Below are 27,037 nucleotides of genomic sequence, written 5' to 3'. Positions count from 1 at the left end.
TTATTCATTCATCTGTTGGTGGACATTTAGGTTCCACATCTTGGCTATTGTGAACAGTGCTGCTATGAACACTAAGGTGCATGTATCTTTTCAAATTAGAGTTCTCTCTGGATATATGCCCAGGAGTGGGAATGCTGGGTCATATGGTAACTCCATTATTAGTTTTTCAAGGGACTGCTATACTGTCTTCCATAGTGGTACATTCCCACCATCAGTATAGGAGGGTTCCCTTTTCTCCACACCTTCTTGGAGACTACTTTGAAGTCTTCTCAGGCTCACCTCACACTCCAGCCACTGCAGTTGTAGCCATTTCCATGGAAAGTTCTGACCAATGACAGTGGCAGCTGGACAGGGTCTCACCTCGGCTGCAGTGCACTCTTCTTATTTCCTTCCCACGGACTTCACTGATGTTCTGGGGTCTGAGTTTGAGTTCTTCTAATGTCTGGTCAGGATTTTACATACATCATCCTTTCCATCAAATGGAAAAGGAACCAGAGCATTTATCCACATCTCCTGGTAAGCATTGGTTGAGGGCTGCTCCCAGGGGTATTAATGCCCCAGTACTTTCAGCCTGCCCAGTTTGCAAGCGAAGAATGCTCACTGTGAGATGGAGAAAATACCAGTGGGTGGGAAGAGGAGGGGAAGAGTGTGACTGAAGATGGACAGCACGAGGGACTTTTTCAAGAGTGATGAGACTCATGGTGGTGGTGATCACACGGATCCATACATGTGGTACAGTTCCTAGAACTGAACAGTCCCCAAAGCCAGTTTTTCTGGGCATTAATTTAAAAAAGAACTTAGATTAACACAATGTAAGGGGGGAAAAGAAATGGACAAGAAATAATAGCCTGCTTAAATAATCAGGAAATTTTGAAAAGTAAGGAAGTGGTACTACTAGAAATTTTTTATCTTTTTTTTTTTTTTTTGCCAGTGAAAGTGCTTTTTATTTGTTTTTTTTTTAACATTTTTTATTGATTTATAATCATTTTACAATGTTGTGTCAAATTCCAGTGTTCAGCACAATTTTTCAGTCATTCATGGACATATACACACTCATTGTCACATTTTTTTCTCTGTGAGTTATCATAACATTTTGTGTATACTTCCCTGTGCTATACAGTGTAATCTTGTTTATCTGTTCTACAATTTTGAAATCCCAGTCTATCCCTTCCCACCTTCCACCCCCCTGGTAACCACAAGTCTGTATTCTCTGTCTGTGAGTCTATTTCTGTCCTGTATTTATGCTTTGTTTTTGTTTGTTTGTTTGTTTTTGTTTTTGTTTTTTAGATTCCACATATGAGCGATCTCATATGGTATTTTTCTTTCTCTTTCTGGCTTACTTCACTTAGAATGACATTCTCCAGGAGCATCCATGTTGCTGCAAATGGCATTATGTTGTCGGTTTTTATGGCTGAGTAGTGTTTTTTATCTTTAATCTGGTGATGTAAAACCCAGAGGATGGGCTAAAAGGCGGTTTCAACCTAGCTAAATAGAAAATTGATAAACTGAAAAATCCTAAAGAAATTACCCAAAAAGCCACATGGAGACATGGAGCTAAGATATATGAAATAAATATTAAGTGACATAGAAGATAGTTAGGGAGGGCCTAACACATATCTAATCAGAGTATATGTGAAGAATGGAGAGAATGGAAAACATAATATTTGGAGATATGATGGTCACCGTTTTCCAACGTTTTATTATAAAGATGTGAATCTGGCGGTTAGGAAGTCCAGCAAATCCCAACCAGAATAGATAAAGGTCTTACTATATATGTCGTTGTAAAATTACAAATAGCAAAACAAAGATCTTAAAAGCAGCCGAAAGAAAAGGAAGGTCATTTGTAAAGGAAAGACAAGTAAACAGACAGACACATCTCAGCAGTAACACTGAAAGGCAGCTGAGACTGGAATGACAGCTTTAAAATACAAAGCAAAAGTAACTGTCAGACTATTATTGTGTACTCAGAAAAAACATCTTTCAAGAATGTGGACTACATAGAGACATTTCCAAAAATCAAAGTCCAGAAGGATTTATTACCGACAGATCCCATTAATATAATTTCTAAAAGATACATTTTAAAAAGAAGAATTTCATAGAGAAAATCTGAAATATAAGAAGGAACAATACCAACAGCATTGGTAAATAGGAAAATATAAATATCTATAAAAATAAACATAGCAGTAATAGTTTGTGGGATATAAAAATAGGCTGACAATATTGTCATGGGAATGTGAGCACTCCCCAATGCTTTACAAATGAATATATATTTGTGTGTGTATATATACACATTTGACCCTTAACATGGATTTGAACTGTGTGTTTTCCCTTATAGACGGATTTTTTTTTTCAATTAATACGTACTACACTACTACACAATCTGCTCTTGGTTGCCTCCGCAGATGCAGAACTGCCGATATGTAGGGTCATTCTAAAGTTATTTGGGGATTTTTGACTGCCCCCAACCCACGTGTTCTTCAAGGGTCAACTGTATGTACACATACATACATACATACATACATATGTGTGTGTGTATGAAAATTATTCAGCCATAAAAAGAAGGCAATCCTGCCATTTAGATTTTTGGATAACATGAATGAAGCTTGAGGGCACTATGCTAAATGAAATAAGCCAGACAAAGAAAAGACAAATACTCTATGATCTCGCTTATATGTGGAACCTCAAAAAGCCAAACTCATAGGAATAGAGAGCTAATTGATAATTGCCAGGGGCTAGGGCATGGGAGAAATGAGGAGATACTGGTCAAAGGATGCAAACTTTTAGTTATAAGAGGAATAAGTTCTGGGGATCTGGTGTACAGCATGGTGACAACTGTTAACAACACTGTGTTATATAGTTGAAAGTTGCTAAGAGAGTAGATCTTAAATGTTCTCATCACAGTAACAACAAATGACAATTCTAGGAGGGGAAAGATGTGTTAACAACCTAATTGTGGTAATCACTTCTCAATATATAAGTATATCAAATTATAACATTGTACACCTCAAACTGACACAGCATTACATGTCAACCAAATATCAGTAAATCTGGAAAAATATCAATAATACAAATTAAACTTAAAAGAAGTCATCACATTACAAATAACAAAAAAGAGGAAATATGCTTTGAGTATTTGAAATTGACCTCCAGTTCAGCAAAAGCTGAGGGAATCCATCCACAAAGTAGATTCTTCAGGTAGAAGACTGTTCTGTGGTTACAGAGATTGACAGTGAGGAACTTCTGCAAGGAGAGACAAACAGGCCAACCACTGGAGCAGACCCACACGCATTTAGACATTTGATTGATGACAAATTACTAACTGTGCTCTAGTAATTAGATACCCACGTGGAAAAGGAATGTCGACCTCTGTCTCACCCCACTCACTAAATGTCCTGTTTTCACAAAGGAAGCTGAGACTTGGATTCACAACCAGCACTTCAGCTGTTGACAGGATTAAGAAATTGCACCTTTGCGGGGGTTGGGGTACAGCTCAGTTGGTAGAGCTCATGCTAAGCATGCATGAAGTACTTGATTCAATTGCCAGTACCTCCATTTAAAAAAAATAAATAAGAAATTGCACCTTTGGCGTGGAAATTAGGTTTTCAGAGTGGGGATCATCAGCCGTGAGTTGTCCCCAAATGGCTCCACAGCAGAGTCCCAGAGCTAATGGGTACAAACCTAGGAGACGCATCGTGACTGCAGCTGGCAGACTTGTCTGTGAGCATATGTGACACGCTGCCAGGGTCTCCTGCATGGGAACGGAGGATCCTCTGCCATAATCTGGAAGTTCTGGGTGAGCAGGTGGAGGCAAAGGCCACTTGGCTGTTACTGTTAGCGTCTCCAGCTGAACCCACAGGAACACAAACCTGTCAGCTCCCCATTGGTCTGAATCAGGTCTTATCTACCTCTGTGTCCTCTGTGTCTTATCTACCTCTGTGTCCTCAATGCCTGGCACAGGTAAGGGTATTCGTTTTCTCAGGCTGTCATAACAAGGTACTGTAGACTGACTGGCTCAAACACAGAAATTTATTTCCTCCTGGTTGCGGAGGCTGGAACTCTGTCAGCATGGTTGGTTTCTTCCGAGGGCTCTCTCCTTGACGTATAGAAAACCGTGTCTTTACATGTGTCTCTTCATGGTCTTCTCTCTGTGTCTGTGTCCAAATTTCCTCTTTTTATTAGGACACCAGTCATATTGGATTAGGGCCCACACTAATGACCTCTTTTTAACTTAATCACCTCTTTGAAGACTCTCTCCAAATACTGTTCTGTTTTGAGGTCCTGGCAGGGGTGTGGTTAGGACTTCAATATATGGGGGTGAGAGTGACACAACACAGCCCATAAGAGTAGCCATTTGATAACCTATGCTAAGTAAATAAATGAATGAATGAGCGAATGATAGAAGCCTCCAATACAACATCTCTTCTGTGAAAGAAGATCTCAGTCCCAGCTCCCTGAGCTGAGAATATGTGGGCGTTTATGATGGTCCTGGACCCCTCCCCTTCAGCCAGTGAACACAGTGTAGAGTGCAGCCATCCCCAGGGGGACACCAGGCAGCCAAGCTAAGTGCTCATACAATCTACTTGTTAATGGCTACTGCCTTGATATCTTCAGTTTTCCAGCACTAAACATTGAGGCCAGATCTCCAAGTGCCAGAGAGGCTCCAGGAGTCACCTTCAGTCACCTTTTGAAATTAACACTTACTAGTCCCCCAGTCCTGAAGAAAACATTTTGGCACACACAACTATCACCCTAAGAAAGACTTTCATAGTCAGGATATGAGGTAGGAGGATGAACTCGCTGCTCCAAGACCTGCAAGCCATTTATTTTCTAATTTTCCAGGTCAATACAGCCATTATGGCCAGAGTCCTAATTTCAAAGATGCAATTCTGTTGTCTTCACATATATCCTTGTGATCAGTGGAACACATGCCCAAGTTTTGGTAGCTGAGGAAATGATGATAAAAGGTTTGGGTACCAGAATGCTAAACCTGACCCTCCTCTCTAAAGATCTCATCGGTCTGTAAATATGAATGCTTTAAAGTGAATCATCTCAGTGGTCCCTTTGAGTCTGAGATTTGCTTATCTCTAGATACCTGGTTTCTTTAAAAATAATTATGGCTTTGATATCCATATACCACTTCATATTTATTCGTTCATTCTTTTGATCAATATTCATTCATTCAATATTCTTTCATCTGATCAATATTTACTGTGTACTATGTGCTAAGCTCGGTTCTAAGATCTGATACACAACAGTGAAAGAAGGTTTTTGCTACCATAAAGCTTATATACTAGTGGGGAAGATAGATGCTAAGTAAATAATGAGAATACAAATAATTGAAAAACATAATTGAAAACCAGGTGAAGATCACAGGTATCGTCGTTCAGCTGGAGGGATTATGCAAAAGCCCCAAGGCAACAATAAGAGTTTTCAGAGGAACAGAAAAAAGGTCCAGTGTGGCTCCAAGTATCAAAAGTTCAGTAATGAAATGTTCTGTCATTTGGTTTAAGCTGAAATCTCCCAGGTATTTGGGGATTAGGAAAGGACATTCACTCTTGTAAACAAATGACTTCTCCATTATCCCTTTCATGGGTTTCAGTTTGGATCGTGGCTCTTAAGCGTCTATCCTCTAACTTGAAGCATCCAAATGGTTTTAGCTCATCTCATGCCTCCTCAAGTCCTCTTGATAAAAGTGACTTTGTCTTTTTTGAACTCCCATTACTTAGCACTTACTGAGCACTTATCACCTGTCAGGCACCATGCATAGCACTTCACATGCATTAACTCCCCAACCTCGTTAGTGACCGTGCCATTTTATAGGCAAGAAAACTGAGGCTCACAGAGACCAGATGACTTGTCCAAAGTCACCCCAGAAAGAAGGGGAAGAACAGGGATTCGACTCATCCAGGCGTGTACGTGCCACTTTGGGCTGTACTATATTGGCTACTGTTATTCTCTGTGTGATGTACATGACCCTTGACCTAAATCAGTTCCTAAAGTCATGGAGGATCTCAGGGAGTCCCCCAGCTCTTCTAAGGGACCTTTCAGTTCTGCCATCTTACTGGTTCCAAATGCCATTTGGGACCAGAGCCAGATTGACTTCATCTGGGTCTCAGGGGAAGATTTTTTTTTTTTTAATAGAGATGCTGGGATTTGAACCCAAGGTTACAAATTTATCTGCCTCTTTTGGAAAGTTCCCCAGGTGATTCTGGTGAGTAGCCAGGAAGAGGTCAGGTTTATGCAGCCTGGCCTTCCTGACATGAGCAGCCTGTGCTGGGAAACTTTCAGAAGTGGAGAGTCCATTACATACCGGTTTGATTTGTCCTGATATTTGGAACCTTCTTTCTTGTTTGCCTGAACTCTACTCTTCCCAACTTTGGTCACCTGAAAAAATGAGTCATCCGGTGTCAAGCAATACCATATGGTTGAAAACTCTTATAGCTGATCAGCAATATCACATCCTATTTCCTGGAAATGTGCTGCTTTGTTTTGGTTTTTGAAAGAAAAAAAAAAGCAACGATCAGAGCTTCTCAGAATGCAAATCATAAGACAAAAGAAAAGCACTGTGTGCCTCATTATATCCAGTTTGCAGGAAAGGTCAAAAGTACAGAAAGAAGGGAGAGGGGTGGAAAGAGCAGTGGGGGAGGAGGCAGTTGATAGGGACAGAAAGGGAAGGGGGGAAGAGCAGGTCAAATGCGCGCTCTGCTGTGGTTCTGAATTTTGAAAACCCACTTTCACTCTTACTCAGAAGAAACATAGAGCCCTCGTTGGCCCAGAAGATCCAGGAAAGTTTTCATCCTTAATGCACAAAATTCCCTAAGAGGCCCAGAAAAGCTGTTTTTTCGTTGGATCGTGATGGAAAAGCCCACCCCGTTATGTATAATTGAAGACATTTAGGGCAGCATTACAACCCTTCCTGCTTCTCCACAGCCTCCAAACCCTCGCTAATGTGCAGCTTTCCCAGGAAGCTCTCTGAAGCAATTAAAAAATGGTTATTCTGCTGTCTGGGAAGAGTCTGAGCTCATCCCGGCCTCTGTGTGGACTGCAGCAGCGCATTAAGGAGCTGTTCACTTCACTTGTATTCATTCTACAAACTTTCCTCAGACTGTGCTTGCTAACCATGTAGGTGAGGCTCGTTACTTTTTTTTTTTCCTTCAAAATAACACGATGTAATGATTGTTTTCAATAAGCATTTCCTCTTCATTTATCCTGTTGATTTCTAATTTGCCCCATGTAGGAAATAAAATTATGTTGTGTGTGGTCTCTACCCCTCAGGAAAAATTTGTTCCTGAAATGTTAATGCTGGAATCTTCATCTTCCACATAGGACACCTAATTTAATTAACAGCAAATGTTGGTACTAAATGGAGTGTTATTTTGCATTTGCAACTGTAATATACACAAGTCTCCAAAAATGGAAGGAAAAAAATGGTTACCTTACTAGGCTGTGTAGTTTGGAGCAGTGTTATTCAGTGCATTTCACAGACCAGCAGCACCAGCAGGACCTAAGATTTTGTAGGAATAAAAAACACTGCTTTAGAGCAGTGATGCCTGATTGAAGGGATTTTTGCCCCACCCTCCCCGAGGAAGTACAGGGCAATATCTGGAGACATTTCTGGTTGTCACAGTTGGGTGTGCGGATGCTATTGGAATCTGGTGGGTGGAGGCCAGGGATGCTGTTCACCATCCTGTAAGGCACAGGATGGTCCCCGCAACAAGGAACGATCTGGCCCAAAATGTCAGTAGTGCTGCTCTTGAGAAATTCTGATTAAAGGAAAGTGAATTGGAAATAGTGGGATGGGAGTGGAGAAAGCAAAAAGAAAGTGTTTCAAGCCGATAAACACTAGAAGTGAAAGAGACAAGGAAAATATCAGCAAGAGAGTCTTGGGCTGTGATTATGGGGACTGCGCACCCTTAGGGGCATTATTTACAGTTTCACTTTACACATTTTATAAAATGAAGGGGGGAGAGATTGAACCAAAAGAAAGGGATTATTATGCCTGAGTTTCTTTTCAGAATAATATTTCCCCAGCTTTATTAATCCATAGATGACCTTCCCTGTGTTTGCTGTTTCTGAGCGTCATCTTTGCTGTTTAAATTTGTACTTTAATTAACATACTTTCTATTTTTAAGACATGTTTTCAAAGGAAATGTTATGATACTATCATTAGTTTATAGCCACCCTACCTGTCATAACTGGAAGTAAACACCATTCATAGAAAACAGTGTATTAAAGTCTAGCTAGATACCATTGCCTTGCCAAGACTTACAGCCTGCGGCCAGCCCTGTCTTGGTTCAATGGGAAGTTAATGAGGGTTAGAGGAGTTAAAGGCTTGTTAATGCCAACCTGAGACCCTCTGTATCACCTTAAATGACTTTACACTTACCCCAGTGATGCATCTACACTTTGGAAGAGAGTGGCGTAGCGCTTAAGAGGGCAGACTTTGGAAGCACATCCACCTGGGTCCCTGACTTAACCCTGATTCATTGGCTGTAGGATATTGGGCAGGTGACTTCACCTTGCCATAACCCAGCTCCTCACTGGGAGTTAGAAGTAGACCATAGGGTGTTATAGAAGGCAGCCTCCGAGGTGGCCCCCAGGGATCTCCATCTTCAGCCATTTATGTTCTCGTACCTCCCGTCCCCTTAAGTGTGTGCTGGATGGAGTGACCACTGTAACCAGTAGCGTACAGCAGTAAAGGTGGGGTGAGACTAGGTTGCAAGAGTCTCTCTCTTTCTCTTTCTCTCTCTCCTCCTACCCCTCTCCCACCCCAACCCGCTTCTTTTGGAGAAACAAGCTGCCGTGTCAGTAGTCAGCAGAGACATAAGGCCAACCAACAGCCACGTGAGTGAGCCTGAAAGTGAATTCCCCCCGGTTAAGCCTTAAGATGACTGCAGCCCCAGCCTGAGGGAGACTCTGACAGGTTATTGATAAAAGCTGCACCAAAATTCTCAACCCATAAAAGCCATGACATAATACATATTTATGAGATAATACATATTTGTTTCAAGCTGCTGAATGTTTATATCATTTGTTATGTGCAACAGATAACAAATACAGTCATGATGAGGGTTACATAAGATAATTGTCTTCTATTCAAGGAAGAAGTCCTGCTGGAAATATTGTGGAGGAAATGCACAATACTGCTGATATGAGCTAACCAATTTCATTATAAATATGAGTGGGACAGCCAGAGCTCCTCAGAGAACTAAGATGAAAATAGCACAACTGACCTACAATCAAAAGAGAGAAACTATAAAAGAAAACATCCTTAAAGTTATAATTAGTAGTTTCAGAGAGATTCAAGAAGATATTCATTTTTAAATAAGAATAATAATTATAGGCCCTAATAATACTGAAGATATCAGTAAATAAGGAGCTCTTAGAAATTAAAAATGTTATTACCTAATAATTTTATGTAATATTTTATTTAATAGACAGCCTGGAAATAAATTTCCCAAAGTCAATTTTAATCACTCTCTAGCAACTCATTAGTGCAACTGATCAGCGCAGAAGAATGTTCATTGGCTCACATCATAATCTGGTTTAAAATGCTTCAAAGGTTTCCCGTTGCTCTTAGAATAAAATCCATGCTCCTTACCAGTGCTGGAAAGGTCCTACAAGGTCTGGCCTCTGCTACCTCATCTCCTACCCTCACTGGCCTTCTTTCTGTTTCTTCAGCATCCTGAGTTCTTTCCCACTGTAGGGCCTTTGCACATGCCATTCCCATTGCCTGGAATGTTCTTCTCTCAGCTCTTCAAATGTCTGGCCTCTTTTTAGCCATCAGTTCTCCACTCAGATGTCACCTCCCCAAGGAGACCTTCTAAGTCAGCCTTGGACCCAGCAGACCTCAACTGACACATTCACATTAGAACATTAGAGGAAGGACTCTTTGCAGAATTGTGGGGAACCACAGTGCAGTTCTCCAGGAGCAAAAGAGTGGCTGGCACCCCTCTTTCACACTTGGGAAGGGTATAATACAGAGCATTAGGTTTAAAAAAAATTCAAGATTCAGAATGATGCATACACTTTCATTGCAAGTGTATGAAATATACCTGAATACACTCAGGGATTAGAAGGAGGCGTGGAAAATGTACTAGTAGGTTGAGGTATAGATTATTTCTTTCTAACTTCTGTGATCCCTATTATAATATTTGCTGATTATTATGAGTGGTTTCTTGACCCGAAACAAATAGACTGCCAGGTATTTCTCCAGCAAAGATGGGTATGTTCAGGATCCGCAGAGAACTGCAATACGGGGTCTGTCGCCATGGTGAGCCACATGCAGGTCCCGGCACCGCAAGGGAAAGAGAACGCTTTTATAGAGGGGAAAAGGAAGTTGCGAGGGCTCTAGTAAATAGAGTCCATGGCTTTTCATTGTCTGAGTCTTTGCCAGGAAAGGAGAGAAATCTTTCTTCTTCAGGCTAGGCTCTGTTATCATTGCAGGGCATGAGAGCTCCCCCTTGTGGTCTCCCAACTCTATTTAATTGAAGTTTGTTTCTTAAATTTTTTACAGCAGGTTCATCCATAAGTTGCAGAGTATAGCCTAAAACACAGCATTATCATTATTAAATATTATCAGTTGATATATCAAGACACGTGTGTGTGTGTGAGATCTAATCATCAAGAAAAATGATGGATTGGATACTGTTCTTCTCTGGTGCAGTGGAGGATGAATGGGAAAAGTATTGCATTTTAAGTCTGAGAGTTTGTGTTTTATGCCTCTCCATCCTCAAGTGATTTCATTAAAAGGTGTGGTTTAAGAAATTAACAGTACAGAATCTGTTTCCCTGACCATACTCCCTTCTCCCCTGTTTTGCTCTTTTTTCTCCCTGGCAAGAGGACCAAAGTTGTTGGAAACTGGAAAGGTAAATGGTTTTCTAATAATATTAGCCAAAAAGATACTGTTCTTTTGTAGCAAACCCCTGAGACGACAGCAGTTACTTTATGACTGCTGAAGCCTGGTACTTGAGACTAATGCAAAATTTGGCAGCAAACGCATTCGACTTCTTCCCATTCCTAAAGATCTGGAACCATTCCCTTGCATTTTTCACAGATCAGCAGATTCTCAATATCTCTTTCTCCCTTCTCTCTCTGTTCCCCTCCCTGCCTCCCTCCTTCCTCCTATCATGGAATCCTAGACACAACTAAGATCGAAAAGCACAGATTCAACATCACCCCACTAAATTCTGTAGATCTGGGGATCCGTTTGGCATTGAGAAGTTCTTCTTTGAATCTGTCTCATCTGAATCATCTCATTTCTATAGTCCACTGAATCTTTGATTGTTTCCTTGGCCTAAATTTAAATTTTACCTTTGGTACATATCTTAGAATACAATTTCTCAACCAGCAAATCTGAGTTTTCTCTGGCCTTTTAAAGACAGACATCTACCCTGTAAGATCAGGAGTCATAAACAAATGATCACACATGCTGGTGATTGGGTACAAAAGATGTCCATCACAGCATTTTTCATGTTTTTTTAACAATGAAAACCTACTAAAAGTAACCTAAATATCTGATAAAGAACAGTCCATCTAATTAGTAGGAAATGAGGCAGACTATGAAAATATCTGCAAAGAATGTTAATAGAGATATGACACACACATATAGAAAGAGGATTAGAAGGAAAAATTCCCTAATTTTTATGGTGGTTACCACTGGATGGTAGGATACAGGTGATACCTCTTATTATTTATGCCTTTATTCGTTTTCCAACTTTTCTCTCTCTATGCAAGTATTACTTTTACATTTGGAAATAAAACTTTTTTCAAAGATCAGAAAAGGTAAGTTGCTTCATCAGAATCTGGAAAGCTACAGTGAGTCTCTTCCCTCTCCTAGACGGGCCATTAGGCAGTCACTTTTCTCCTTTCATTTTAAAATGGGAAGGTATTGCCACTTTATTAAGCAGTCAGCCAGTAGGGTTCATTCAGAAGCAATAAACTGACCTCTTAAGAGAAAATTAGTGAAGCTCAGGAAATTAGAGCTGGAAACCCCTACTGAGTGATCTAATGTATCGCTCAAGAATCAACACATATACATTCCACTTCCTGGTATACGTGCTTTCTTTTCAATCTAATTGTAAATCTTTCAAGTGATTGCAATTTCACTACTACATTTTAGACCAGTCAACAAGCTATTAATCCATCTTCCCTGAGCAGAATATAATAACTCCAGGAAACTTTAGAGATGCCCGACTGAATGTCCTGTCTGGACCTGCTAGGTGAATGGGTATCTTAGACCTAGTTCAAATCCGGGCACCTCCACTCAGCTACAAGACCTTCCACATGACCCTTTACCTGTCTGATCCTAGGTTTCCTCAGGTGTAAAAAGGAAACCTCTCCACCTACCTTGCAAATGGTGGTGTAGGAATTCAATGAGATGATGCGCCTAGGGAATGCACTGAATGCACACAGTAGGTACTCAGTAAATGGTGATTACACGGTGTTGGACCAGGGTTGAACAGTTGTTTTCCTGGCAGAGGAGATGGGCTCTGCTGAGTCAACAGCACCGTTTTTTGTATGTATTTCTGTGGATGACACAAGTGGGTTGGAGTGGATAGTGCAGCTTATGACTTGAAACAGCAAAATTCCATTTGGCACCCAATCCTTGGGCTTAGTCACACCAGCTAAGTTCACCAGGCTGAGATCACAAGTACGGCTCACACAGCCCCCGTCAGAGCCTTTTCGCTATTGGTGAAAGCTGCAGCTCAGATACTGGCCGTGGGGATGGGGAAAGGAGGGTGGAATGGAGAGTCACGTTTAAGATGGAATCAGTAGGGTTTGATGAATTGTCCACTTAGAGGCTGAAGGAAAGAGAAAACAAGGCCCTCAGGTTCCTAACTTGAATGACTAAATGCACAATTTATTGAGTCTATTGGGCGCCTACTAAAGACCAGGAACTGGGCCCAGGGAACACCACAGTGAACTAAACAAAAATACGTATCTCTGCTCTTGTGAGTTTACCTTCTAGTTGTCGGGACAGGACAGACAGTAAATAGTAAACAAATAAATAAACGAGACAATTTCTGCTTGTGATAACTGTGACAAAGGAAATAAACAGGATAATAAGATGGAGAAAAAGAAGATGGAAGCCTGCCTTGGATATGATGGTCAGGGAAGGACTCAGGAGGTAATAATATATGAGGTGATGGGTCCTGAAAAATGAGGAGTCAACAGGTGAAGAGAGAAAGGGAAGCATTTCAGGAAGAAGGAAGAGCGGGTACACGGCCTTGGGATAGGAAAAGCCTAGGTGTATTACTTGAGAAAAGGGGGAAAAGGCCTCTGTAACTGGACTTAGTGAAGGGAGAAAACTGGTTGGAGAGACGGTTAGAGAGGTGGCAGGACCCATTAGCCAAGGACCGAGCCAAGAAACAGGTTCTGGGGGAGGACACGTTCACCTTTGACATGCTGAGTTTAAGGCACCAGAGGGGACTCTCAGAGGAAAGATCCAGACCTACATCCTGAGAATTAGAGATGGTAGTGGGATTTGAGAAAACATTCAGTTACATCAAAATCACTGGAGAGTGTTCTAAAAATACAGATTTCTCAGGCATTAAAAATACAGATTTCTGAAGTTCCTTCCTGGGAAATTCTAACTCAAGTAGGTCTTGGTCAAGATCTGGGAATCATTTGTCAATACTTGCAGGTAAAATTCTGATCCATTCATTCAAGAACTATTTCTGGCATTCCTAGTTGTGCCAGGACGATTCTAAGTCCTGGAGATACAGCCCTGAACAGGTTACAGAGCTTAGAGTCTCAAGAAAGACAGCGAAAGAGCAAGCAAATAAATTACAATAGTGATACATATCACAAAAACTGGTCAAATACATAATAATTATGGGGACATACACTAATGAAATCTAAAGAGAAGCTCTCTCTGAGGAAGTGACATTTCAGTTGACAGCTGAGAAATCAGGAGCAGTCATGTGACAGTCTGAGGGGGCAGCCAAGTCGAAGCATTAGTTGAGAACTCAGGAGATGAATCTAATCCTTTGGTTTATTCCTGCTTGAGGAATGAGGGAGAAGACATAGTGGAGAAGGCTCTATTTCATCTTTTTATGTTCACCCAGCAAGCTATGCCAAGCACAATGCCAGGTATTCTGTCAAGTGCTGACACAAAGGTGAGCAGCACGGTTTCCTCTCTCAGGGAGTTTGCTGCCCAATGAGGGAGGTAGATTACGAAGTCAGTATGGCCCCATGAGGTGAGTGAGATCATCTCAGATAATCAATTCATGTTCTGGGAAAGCCAAGCAGATGATTAATCCTTCATCTCATCTCATTTCTCCACATGATCATGTGAGCAATTGTTTTGGAGAATTGCATACTAAAATTATTTGTATTTCTCTGTGGTCCTCCAGCTCAGACTCTGGATTTTGGGTGAAATATTTGCAACCCTGGATATTGGGTCTGAGATACTGTATGATGACTACCTTGGGGGGAAAATATTGTCCTCATAATAGCAAGCATTTATTGAGCACTTAGAATCACCTGGCTTAACATGCAATCTCATAGTCTTCCCAGCATCCCTATGAGGCAGGCACCCTTATAATTTCACTTTTTTTGTGGATGAAGAAATTGGAGCTCAGCAAGGGTGAAGGGAATTTCCTGAGGTCATTCAACTCAGATGTGGCAATTTCCCAGCTTTGCCTGGGTTTGGAGCCCCAGCCCACGCCGTCTTTCATGAATTGCTCAGATACAGATGCAGTTGCTATCCTCATCCCAGTTCCCAAAGTGGATCTCTCTCTCTCTCTTTCTCCTCCCCATCCCAGTTATCCACCTGGGTTGTCTACACTAGTTAGATCTACCTGCTTCTCTCCTATAGGTGGAAAAGTGCGGAGGAGAAGGATTTCTTGTTTCCGTGTTTGGGAAAAAGTGGAGGGTACCGGGGCCAGCCCTGACTGTCTCCAGAGGCCTCTTGTGCGGTGTGTGAAAGGTTGGCCCAAAGCTAAGCTCCTTGCTGCTTGCCCACCTGTTGGAGGAGAGAAATTACTGAGGTTCAGTGTTCAGAGTCTTAGAAGAAGGATGAAGGCAGGCGAGGCAAATTGTTGAATGAAGAGGAAGTAGTAAGTCTGTTGCCACCTAGGTAGAGTTGGGTGGCCAACTGGATGGAGTTGGTTCACCTCTGTAACACTGAATGTATTCAAATTCAGCTGCTTAAAAGGATGAGCTGGTCATTTCAACTTGTATGTCATCGGCTAGTTTGCAACTTTAAAGGGCCTTCGATTTCCCTTCCCTAAGCCTCGTTTTATCCTGGGCTCTTCAGTGTGAGTCTGTGCGTCTGCCTGATGGTCTCTGGGTGTGTCGTCAAGGAGTGCCTTTCCCCTGTTTCTTAGGCTGGCTGGCTCCCTCTCTCCTCCCTGCTGCCTCCCCCACTCCCTCGCTCCCTCCCTCCCTCTTGTGCGGAGGCTCTTGGCCCAAGTCCCTGAGCCCAAGCGGGTTCAACGGGAGGGAGCTGGAGGGGTGAGGTTACGTCTCCCTGGAGTCCCGCGCCACTGGCTTTTCAGAGACTCGCCAGGAGCCTGAGGGCAGAGTCCCAGACCGCGCCGACTGGGCAGTCCTCCGCCTCCCTGCACCGGCCGCCTCGCCCATGTCTCAGTACGCTCCCAGCTCGGACTTCAAGAGGGCTTTGGACAGCAGTCCTGAGACCAACACTGAGGATGAGAAGACCGAGGAGGACGCGCCCATGCCCAGGAACTACCTGTGGCTCTCCATCGTCTCGTGTTTTTGCCCCGCGTACCCCATCAACATCGTGGCTTTAGTCTTCTCCATCATGGTGAGTAAACTGGACCCGGAGCAGCCAGGGGAGGGAGATCTGGGCGGCACTGAGCGCCTCCGGAGGACTCCGCGCACTGTCCACCCTCCATCCTTCCCTTCCTCACTGCCCTGCATTTCTTTTGTCCTCTGAGCCACCCGTTCACTTTACTCAGGCCGAACTCTCCCCCAACAACCATCAGCGCCTCCTGTGGCGCTCAGAGCCCAGACCAAGCCTCCCCCAGGCCGTCTCCACTTCCTTCCAGAGCCATTGGTCCATTCTCTCCAACCCAGGGAAGTTCTTCCTTGGACTTTAATGGCTTCTCTCCCTGCCTCCTCTGACATCCGCAAGCACATCTGGTTCTTCTCAGCCCGCTTTGCTAGAGGCTCACCGCACTCCACCCTTGCAGGCAGCAGCATGCCCCGTTCTCGGAGCGCGCAGGCTCTGCGCCCCGCTCTCCAGCGCACAGCGCCGCCGCTTTTAGGGCAAGCCCCCTCTTCCCTTGCTGCGCTCAGGGCGCCTTCTCAGCCACTCTCTGAGGGTCCCCAGGCGATTCCCGATGTCCTCTAGACCCGTAGTCCCACACTTTAGCACGCCCTCTCTGGGTCGTCAGTTCCTTCTCCCTCCCTCCTACGGCAGCTCCCTCTCCTTGGCTCTCTTCAGAACCCCTCGGCCCCTCTCTCCATTGAGCCCTCTCTCTCTGCAGGCCCTTTTGGCCCCCCCCCTGCGCCCCTCTCACCAGCAATGTGCGTGCTCGCCTCTACCTCCTCTACTCCAGCACGTTGTGGTTCCTCTCTCATTTGCTGCGCAGGGACCCTTTCCCGCCTCTCGGTGTCTCCCAAGGGCTCCCAGGCGCCCCTCCACCGGTGGGTCCTTGGGAGCTCCCGGGAATGCAGTGGGGACTCCCAGGTCCGTTGCGGCTCCGCGCCCCTTTGCACGCTCGCCTCCCGAAATGTGCACCTCTCCTTCTCGAGTAGAGGCAGCCGGTGCTTCCAGCCCGCCCCTCGGAGCTCGCCTCTGCGACCCTCTTCAGCCCCGGTAGGAACTCGGTGCGAACCCCTCCCACCAGGAGGGCCAGGATTGTCAGCGAGGTCCTAGCCTTATTGACTGGAGCAGCTGGCCCGGCACTGTCCCGGGACAACCCTTGCAGTGAGCCCCCTCCCCCACCCACCCATCTTGCCTGACCGAGCTCCCCAGCCGCAGACAGGGAGAGTCCGGATTCAGTTCAGTAAAGATCGAGAGCCACTGCCCCTCCCGCAGTCCAGGTCTGCTCACACTTGCCCCCGCGTGGCACCGTCTTCCCTCCGTGGGTACACACGGAGACCTCATTTGCACGCGCAACTTGATTTCTCCCACACCCCGTTTTTAGGACACTCGCACCATCATCGTTCAGGCGTTCAGCCGCTGAAGTTCTGACTGCCTGGTTCTAATCCTAATTCCACCAGGTACTAGCTGTATGGTGTGTGGAAATCACTGCATTTCTCCTGACCTCAGTCTCTTTGTAAAATGGAAGTAATCAGAGCCATATTTCTTGGAGTTGTGCATACTGATGAGATAAATTATAAACTGCTTTGAACAGTGCCCAGCATGCTGGTGTTATTAGACCTTTACTCAAACGTCACTTCCGGAGGGCTTCTCTGGTCAGTGCTTAAAATCATCCTCCCGCCCAGGTCTGTTCTCCCTTCCCTACTGCTTTTTGCCCAAAGCTCTTGTCTCCATCTGATATATTATTTCACTTCATTAACATGCTTATTGTCTGTGTCTCCTCATTAGAAAAATATAAGCTCTCTGAGGGCAGAGATTTGTATTTGTTGCTTGTTATTTGTTGCTGTATCTTCTTCACCTGGAAGAGAATCTGGCAGGTGTTAGATGCCCAGTAAATATTATGAAATGAATGCATGTATGAATGAATGGTGTTAATGGGTCACGATGTCTGTTTCACTCCTGAGGCTTTTTCCCACATGGGAGCCCCAGCAGCTACCATATCAGGTTTCTTAGGACCAAACAGCCCGTTTCCTCCCTTCCTTCCTCCCCCAAGATATCCGGTCTTGGATTTTTTTGCAGCAAAGCAGGGGAGGATACAGCAGCCAGATTCTCCAGGCAGCAGCAGCCTCTCTGGCTGGTATTGGTGCCCACAATCTATCCTGGTTTATTAATGAATCAGCAGCCAATTTACCCCAGTGCCAACCAGAAAACTGCCTGCCCGCCATTGATCTGAGACGAGCTAAAACTCCAGCTGGTGGTGACAGGTTGGACACTAATGATACCACTTGGTGTGTCCTGGGGAATAAGATTTGTATGTGCTTTGAATAGAAACTTTTTTCTGGCCCCCTCATCCCCATTCCCTCCCCCAAGACTTTTTCACTAGGTTTACAGCAAGAGACCATTCTATTGCCAGAACATAGACACTGGAGTCAGAAAGTTGGCTGTGGTCAAGTTTCATACCCTTTTAAAGCCTTGGTTTCTTTGTCTAAAAAATGGGGATGTGGAAGTGTTTTAAGTGGAGCAAAACTGTTGTAAGGATAAAACAGAATAAAAGCACGTCAAGTCACCAGCTTTGTACTCTGTATGGGCAATAACCGTCAGACAGGGTAGATTTGGAGCCTGGAAACATCGTGTGGAAACAAACAGAGCATCAAATCAGTGAAATCTAATTTCTAAAAGGCCCTTCCTACATACACCCTCCCTGTTGCACTCCCTCTAAGGTACTAGAAGCATTTTCCCTTTTGAATAGTGCAGATCTCGACTTGACAAGATTCATAATGAAGACTCCAAAGTCTAAAGGATACGGAAGAGAGAAAGGGGTCAGGGAGGGTATATGATAGAGCGCATGCCTAGCATGCAGGAGGTCCTGGGTTCAAGCTTCAGTTCCTCCATTAAAAATAAATAAATAAGCCAAATTACCCCAAAAAATTAAAAAAAAAAAAAAAAGGAGAGGAAGGTGGCTGACCACCTCTGCCAGGTGTGTGCTTTCCCTAGAGTGGCTTGTAATGATCAGTCCTGGCTATTTTCACATCTCACGCATTGGTAATTTGTGATAAATTGAGGTACACTGTTGGTGGCAGTGTTGCTACTCCCCATGGAGGCATTTGGAAATATTGGGGAGCATATGTGGTACCTCAGTGATTTGGAGCACAGCTGGCATTTATGGGGAAGGAAGAGCTAAGAGTATTAATACCCTGCAATGCTCGGGACTGACTGTCCCCCCAATGAAAAATTGACCTACCCCAAACATCAATAGCACCCCAATAAGGAAACACTAGGAGATAATGCAAATTGACATAGGTATTGACAAGTCTCAAAATAACTGATTCCCAGAACTGTAAAAAAAATGCCAGCAGTCTCAAAACAGTGCCTTTATTTATGAAACCAAGCCTGCGAAGCTGTCTGTAAAATTTAAAAGTTGAAGTAAATGCTAGGGAATAATAAAACTACTTTGAAAGTATACATTTGAGAGGAATATTCTTCAAGCTATAGGCGTCTGTAATTTCCCCACCACCCTGTGCAGAGCTAGGGGAGTCCCTGGGGTTGTGAGACAGTGCAGCACAGGTGAGAATTATATCAGAACATCGGTGGGCCAAGCATTGTCAGAGACAGGGACGTGAAAGACTTTGCTTCCCAAATACTCAAAGTCTATTTGTTTGAAAATGCACATAACCCATACTCAGTTTCTGGGACACAAATCTCAGGACTAGGCCCCAGCTATCCCATATTGCACGTTTGTGTGAATTTGAAAATGGCCCCCCTCCCCCATGCAAATGCAGCCCTGCATTGGAGCACACGGCCTGGAAAGTCAATCCAAGGCTGGTGTTCAGGCCTCCCTCATTGTGCTCCTGCCCACCCCTGGTTATCCCTGTTTATTCCACCTGAAAGATAGAATGCTGGAGACTGTCCACATGGCTTTTACCTTGGAGAAAGAATGTTTATTCATTTGACAAATGTTCATTGAGCACCTGTTAAATGCCAGGCTCTCTTCCAGGCATTGGTGTACTCCTCCACCTCTATCCAGGGGTAAATAAGATCAGCAGGGCCTCTGCTTTCCTGGATCTGGAAGGGAAAATGTTCCAGGCAATTTGCAGGAGGGTTGGCAAATGTAGGGTGAGGTCAGCATCTATCGGTTTTGTAGGTGGAATTTGCTCCCTCACTCAAGAGACTTGAAAGGAGTCCATGCTGTGTATGAGGATGGGGCTTGTCAACAGGTGAAAAGGAAAAAGGAAAGAAAAAAGAAGTCCCTCCTAAAGTTGTTCAACATCGCCCAGATCACAGAACAGCAGCTATTAAATAAACTGGCCAAACAGGCCACGGCTGAGATACAGGTTAGCCTTCATTAATGAGCAAACTATGTCTGACTTATAAGGTGTGAATTTTAATGATGGCTTTGGAGGAAACCTTCAAATAATCATCAAGAGGAGACCAGGCAGGAGGACTCACATCCTAGAACAGTGCTTCTCAAAATTTAACCACTTGAAGCTCTTGTTCAGACGCACAGTCACTCCTCTTTCAAAGCTCAGCTGGAAAATCACCTCCTGCGTGAAGCCCTTCTTGATTGCCCTCTTCCCCTCACTCTAGGTTGTGCCCACTATACTCGGAACAGATTTCTCTCAGAGCACCTTTACCTCTTTGCACCAGTTTGTGTGTGTGAGCCTCTTGAGGTCCCATTGTCACCCCAACCCTTAGCACAGTGTTGAGCACATGGTCAGTAAGTAACATGTGCTTGATGAATGAATGAATGAAGAATGAATGAATGAAATGAGTGAAGAATGAATGGCTCCAGAGGCCTGAATCCGTTCCTAAATTTATCTCTGAGGATGTCCTCCCTTCCCACCTGTGTGGTACATTTCTGCTAGAGCACTTTGGGAAGAAATCCAGGAGACTCAGGCTAATGCTAAAGGTCACTGAGAGGTTGGCCAAGGCTTGGAGCCCAAGGATAACTTTCCTGGCTTGTCTGGAGCTCACCGTCATCCACACACTGCAGACCAGTGAATCTATGTTCGGTAATTGGTCTCTGTTCTCAACACTCTTCCGTTCAAAGCTGCTCACCCAGAAGTATGATGCCTTCAGAGGATGAGCAGGAATATATCTGAAAATCTCCAGTTTTGCAAGTTCAAGAATTAAGCCAAATTTTCTAAAACCATGCTTCTCAGACAACTGGTTCTGCCCAACGTTGTTTTACCAAAAAGCGGCAGGGAATAGAGGGGAGAAACTGAGAAGTTAAATGCTAAATTAAGCAGAAGTGAACTGTTTCCTTTCTTCGGGGGCTTTTTGAAGGCTTTGGCCAACCACTGTTCCTTGTGGCTCTTTGACAGAACAGTGTATACGGGGCGTTTACTAAGCATGTTGCCTGGGACTCTTTGACCTTACAGCTTATATGCCATAGAACACACTTTGGGAAATACTGTTCTTGATAATACATTGGTTCTCACTTTTATGAGTCAAGCCGTTGTTGGTATGAGGCTAATAATGCAGGGTGTTCATTCCATCCCCAACCGTCTTGCCTAGAGACCCACCTCTCCCCCTTTCTTCCAACACAGGTATTTTTAATGAGTGTCCCTAGCCAGACTTTTGCTGGTGTTTTTACTCCCTCATTCTCTTTTTTTTAATGGGTGAAATTCAGGAATTTGTCTGTTTCCTTTACCTTTTATATGATATCTCCTATTCCCCAAACTGAAGAACGCCTCCTGTTTTAACTCCGTCTTCTGATAATCTCATTTGTTCCTTGTTCTGGATAATTTTGATAGTATGTGTATTGCTATTACTATGATGATGATTATTACATTTGTCCATATGTCTTTACTTCTCAAAGTATGTCCTTATGGACACAATTTCACTTATTCCTTGGACACGAGAGAGCGGTTTTCATTTATCCATGTGGAAACAAGGCTCAGAGAGGTGGCACTATTGGGCAAAACCCAACACGACAGTCCTTGTCCCCACGAGGTTTACAGTGTAGCCTCTGGAAGCAGTATCATCAGCTGGCTCTCACAGTAGCACGTCACCACATTTGATTGTCTGTCTGCTCTGATGTGTGATTGACTGGGAAAATACCATTGCCTCCCATGAAATGAAAAGTTAGACAAGGCTTATACTTGGAAGATGTCTGATAAACTACATACTAGTTAAGAAATGTTTTAATAAAAGTAATCAATTATGAATGGTTAAAAATAGGGTGGAAACTATCCTTTTTTAAAAAAATACTGCTAGAAGGAAGCTCGCCTTACAAGGTCTGTGGACATTTAGTTCCTGAAAGCTTTTGAGAGGAAACAGGGGGAGGTAAAGGAAGAGAATAGGAAACTGGCTTTAAATAACTTGACTATTTTTAAAGCTGTCAATCTTTGGTTTGGTGTTCCTCTCTGAATATATAGATAGTCAGGCTGTAGAGATCAGTGGTTTATACAGAAAGATGCAGTGAAGCAGATAAGATGCCCATGGTAGGGGGTGCTGGCAAATAGCTGTGTTTTTTAGCTGTCACTTTTGTCAGCTTCATTGATTTAAAAAATTGTCAATAACTTGCATTTTAGAATGGAAATTCCTCTGGGGACAATGTTTATTTATATATATATATATTTTTTAATCTGTAGAATCATGGTACATTATTTCAGATTTTAGAGCCCAGGGAATCACCTTTAACTGATAAAAAAGTAAATTGTCATTATATTTTTTGTTTTATAAAAATAGAACTTTTCATCAAAGTAGCAGTATGCCTTTAAAAAAAAATAATCAAGTGACTATGCCTTGCCCTTTAATAAGAGCACAGCTTTGATGTTCAGAGGACTTTCTCTTTTAATAGACTTGCCCCATCAGTATAAGAAGCATCACATAATATTCTCAATCAAGCCTGGCAGAATTCCCTCTAGCTTTTTGGTTTTGATGATAGACAGGCCAGAGGACGATTCTCACTTGTCCTTGAAGATATTTATAGGGGAGAAATAGCCCAGAAGCCCAAGAAGGAGACAGATAAGCATGAATGAGTGAATGCTGATGATGAAGAAATATGCCTTATGATCTGCAAGCCTAGGCTCTGAATTCCCAGCACTGCCTTTAGACAGAAAAACTTAGAAACAAGCAAAATCTAAAAAAAAAAAAAGAAAGAAAGAAAATCCCGGAGTCATCTGAAAGTTTAGACATTGTTACTAAAAATATTTCCTAAGTGCCCACATCCATCAAACTATTTTGATGGAACCTGCTATCTAGGAATTTGGGATCTAAGACAATATTGATCTGTGTAAAGAGGATTCTTACACCTGGAAAGAAATATCTCAGACTATGTTCAGGCATTGATGTAAGTCTACACAAGTAGGGGTGTGTGTGTGTGTGTGAGAGAGAGTGTGAGAGTGTGAGAGAGAGAGAAAGAGAGAGAGAAGGAGAAAACCACTTAACTTCCCAGTTGGTCAAATATGTATTAGAGATGAAGATGAGGATGGTTTTTAAAGAGAGAACAGCATTTTGAAGAAAAGAGAACACATTGTAAAATTAGGATCTCAGTATTGGCAACTCAGTAGATCAAAATACTGGCATAGTCACAATAGCAAATAAAAATTTCAAGTACCAGAAATAAACCTAGGAAACAAGCAAGATCTATACAAAGAAAGCATCACTAAGAAATTAAAATTTTTAAAAAAATTAAATGGAGAGGCATAATATCACGTATTAGATGGTCACCACAGCATTAGTTATGAAATGAATTATAAAGTGAGTTAATAAACACGAATCATGGTGCCTGGCTCAGAGTAACTGCTTAATTAGTATTTGTCACTGTTGTGATTTAAATGTGAAAAATTAAAGATGAATATAAATAATTGATTCCAGCATCGGAGATTGACTAAGTCAATTATAATACATCCACTTAGAACATAGAATATTTCATAGATACTAGAATCATGCTTTTGAAGAATTTTTATGATGCAGGGAAATGTTTAAGGCAAAAGATCAAGTCAGGGAAAAAAGAAAGAATATAAAGTTGTATATACAATAAAATGACACATTCTTTCTCAGTTAAAAGCATCCACATACCCATGTACATGCATGAACATGCATGAAAGGAAAAGGCTAGAAAACATTCCAAAATGCCTACAGTGATTTTCTGTAAGTGGTGGGATTATGAACAGTTATGTTGTAGAGGTTAAGAGCACAAATTCTATTGTCAGGTCCACCAGGGTTTGAATCCTGGCTCTCCGCTTGCTGTTATGTGACACTGATAACGTTCCCTCACCTCTGAGCTCCAGTTTCCTCATCTGTAAGTTGGAAATAGTACATCTTACCTCCAAGGGGTTGTCCTGTGAATGCAATAGGATAATATATGCCAAGTACTTGGTAAATCTTGGCTATTATAATTTCAAATTTTACTAAATAAGTTTTTAGTATTTTTCAGTTTTTCTGTAGTAAATGTTTGGACTTCATTTCTAGTCAGAAATAAGGGTTTTTCTAGAGATGATAAAAAGAAAAAAATCTTCAGCAAGGAGAAAGGGGTTGGTAAATAAGTGAATTCTTCTCTGCCTTGAAAGGTGATTCTAGTTCTGAATTCGTATGCTCTTATTAAGCTGAAATGGTCAGCTCTATAGTTAACTCAAGACAAATGCTATTTTATTCTGATGTTTTGTTCTAGTCTTGAAAAATCTCTAAGGATAGAGAAACTGCAGCTTAGCACAGTTTCTTGCCACAAAGGAAATGATTGGAAGATGTCCACAGTTTTGTTGCTTTGGTTCTGATTTTACCAAATTTTTACCTAAGCTATTATAAGCCCACTTTTTAAAAATTGAGATATAATTGGCATGTAATTTTGTGTGTTTGAAGTATACCATGGTGATTTGATACATTTATGCACTGCAGTGTGATTGCCATTGTAACGTTAGCTAACACACCTGTTACGTCATAAAATTATCTTTTCTTCTTTGTGGTGGGAACAATGAAGATCTGTTCTCTTAGATCACTGATGTTTAGAAGTTTGATGTTTATACATACAGGATTGTCTGTAATCACTGTGCCGTGCATTAGATCTCCAAGACTTATATGCTAGTTGCAAGTTTGTACCTTTAAACAACATCTCCCTAATTCCCCTACACCCAGCCCTTGGTAACCACCATTCACTCTGTTTTTATGAGTTTGGCTTTTTTAGATTCCACGTATAAGTGATATCATCCAGTATTTGTCTTTCTCTGTCTGACTTGTCTCAGCCCAATGTCCTCAAGCTCCATTCATGTTGTTGCAAATGGTGGATCTCCTTCTTTCTCACGGCTGAGTAATGTTCCATTGTATATATGCATACCACATCTTCTTTATCCCATTCATCTCTTGATGGACACTTAGGCTTCTTCTGTGTCTTGGCTTTTGTGAATGCTGCAATAGATATGGGAATGCAGATATCCCTTCATGATCCTATTTTAATTCCCTTTGGATGTATGCACAGGAGTCAAATTGCTGTATCATGTGGTAGTTCTATTTTTAATTTTTTCAAGACCATCCATACTGTTCTCTGTAGTTAAGCACACTTGCTTGTTCTGTTTCTCACCCACGTAGAAGATACCTGATGTTCCTGAGATAAGTTCTTCATGCTTTTGAAGGACACATGGTTCATATTTTCCCTTGAGCCGCAGCATCTCCTCAGTAATTATCCACCAACAGAAGGAAATGGCAGACACCAGAGAGGATGTTTCCATCGCTTCAAACATCTCATGAACCCCCCCCAAATCTCTTCCACATTTGTGTTTGCTTGTGGCTTTATACAGCTGACATTCTGGACATCTGTGAGCTCATAGGTTCTCAGTGACCAGAAGCAGTCTACGTGTTAGGACCAGTTAAGAAATAAGACATAGAAACAAAACAGATGAGTTGTTTGGAGGATGTGGCTTCAGATCCACAGCCAGTGGGATCCACTTTGCGCCCAAACTAGGAAGACTACCCAATCCTCCCTGGGCAGCTCGGGGTAGTCACAGTCAAATAAGACAGTCAAGGTCTCAGCTCTCTAGGAACTTAAATACAAGTAGGGGAAGACAGATCATATACAAGTTAACACTTTATGTTAACTTCTTTATGAAGATCACTTCAGAGAGTGACAAGCACCGTGAAGAGAATAAACAGTAAAGTATGAGGGAGAAGGATTAGTGGGGGCAGGTAGTAAAGAGAATCTACTTTAGAAAGGGTGATAGGCAAAGGCTAAAGGATGAGAACAAGCCAGCAGTGGAAAGATCTGGACAGAGCCAGGAAGTGCAAAGGCCCCGGGGTAGAACAAGCTTGCTATGTTCCAAGGATATATGCTATGACATCTATGTCATCCACTTAAAATAGATTTAACTTCCCCAGGAGGAAATCCCAAAATAAGCCACGGGATAGAAAGGTAGGGCTCTGTTACCCAGTGGCAGATCCGACAAGAGCTCTTAACAGACCACTATTTGCTTTGGTCTCAAGCCAGCCTGCTCCCAGACAGCATCAAAAATTCTTGGTTTACTCTTACTTCAACCCTCCTTCCAAACTAGAAAAATTACTCAAAGCCAGTTGGCCCCTGAAGCAGGATCTATTTTTGTCTGGATCCCAGTTTCTCTAGGCATTAATGACCTGTGAGTTTTAAGTTGGTTTACATCAAGGCACAGGAGCCCAGGTTTCGTTGATTCTTATCCCTCCCAGTTAAGTCAACTCCCCGCAGAATTCCTTTCTGCATTTCTAAGAAGTGTTGGTCACGTACTCACACAGAAGTCTAACCTGCTGTTAGCACTTGCAGGCCTGGCTGCTGCTTCCAGGGGGCTCTGGGGCAAGCACCCTGCACCCTGGGCTGCCTCTGAGCCCTGCCACTGTCTCTTGCCAGATCCCACCACCTTCTCTGGGCTCCACCATTGACCCTGACCCACCGGAGCCCTCAAGTTAGCAAAAGCTGTCACTAGGTCTTGCTTCTTTAAAAACAAAATAGTGTACAACTTAGTGGTCTTTAGTATATTCATGAGGTAGCACAGTCATCACCAGTCTTTAATTCCAACAAAGTGTCATCGCCTCTGAAAGAAATCCCGTACCCATTAGTAGTCACTCCCCAGCTCCCTGTCCTCCCAGCCCCTGGCAACCACTGATCCAGTCTACTTTCCGTCTCTATGAATTTACCAATTCTGGACGTTTCATATAAAAGGAATCATGTATTATGTGATCTTTCATGTTTGGCTTTGTCAGGGAGGGGAATATTTCCCCCTGGACCCCTCTTAAGTTCTTGTGGCTGGACCAGTAATAAAACTGAGACAAGGCAGATTAACAGGAGAAAAGCAAACAAATTTTAATTCGTGCACAGAGATCTGTAGAAATAGGGCCTAA

At 42.8% G+C, this 27,037-nt stretch overlaps 1 protein-coding gene and 1 long non-coding RNA gene across 5 annotated transcripts in view; one reads left to right on the top strand and one right to left on the bottom strand.

Moving 5' to 3' along the window:
- Positions 1-1,342: 1,342 nt before the first annotated feature.
- Positions 1,343-16,767, bottom strand: LOC106730689. The gene is made up of 4 exons (XR_001367145.2): positions 16,491-16,767; positions 7,436-7,504; positions 6,311-6,384; positions 1,343-3,240 (listed from the first exon to the last, which is right to left on the bottom strand). It is a non-coding gene; the product is annotated as an uncharacterized LOC106730689 (long non-coding RNA).
- Positions 15,231-27,037, top strand: part of TMEM233 (transmembrane protein 233) — a 40,700-nt gene continuing 28,893 nt past the window's right edge. The window contains exon 1 of one of the 4 annotated variants that reach the window (XR_004316697.1): positions 15,231-15,772. Coding sequence is in view for 3 of the 4 variants with exons in the window: in XM_032471745.1 (XP_032327636.1) it covers positions 15,587-15,772 (186 nt within the window). In the remaining variant the exon portion in view is untranslated. The remainder of the gene's footprint in view (positions 15,773-27,037) is intronic. The other 3 variants (XM_032471745.1, XM_032471744.1, XM_006192704.3) reach the window with 3 other exon arrangements.

This window comes from Camelus ferus, chromosome 32 (genome assembly GCF_009834535.1).
Source record: "Camelus ferus isolate YT-003-E chromosome 32, BCGSAC_Cfer_1.0, whole genome shotgun sequence".
Lineage (NCBI taxonomy): Eukaryota > Metazoa > Chordata > Mammalia > Artiodactyla > Camelidae > Camelus > Camelus ferus.
This window is presented reverse-complemented; position numbering and strand designations above follow the sequence as displayed.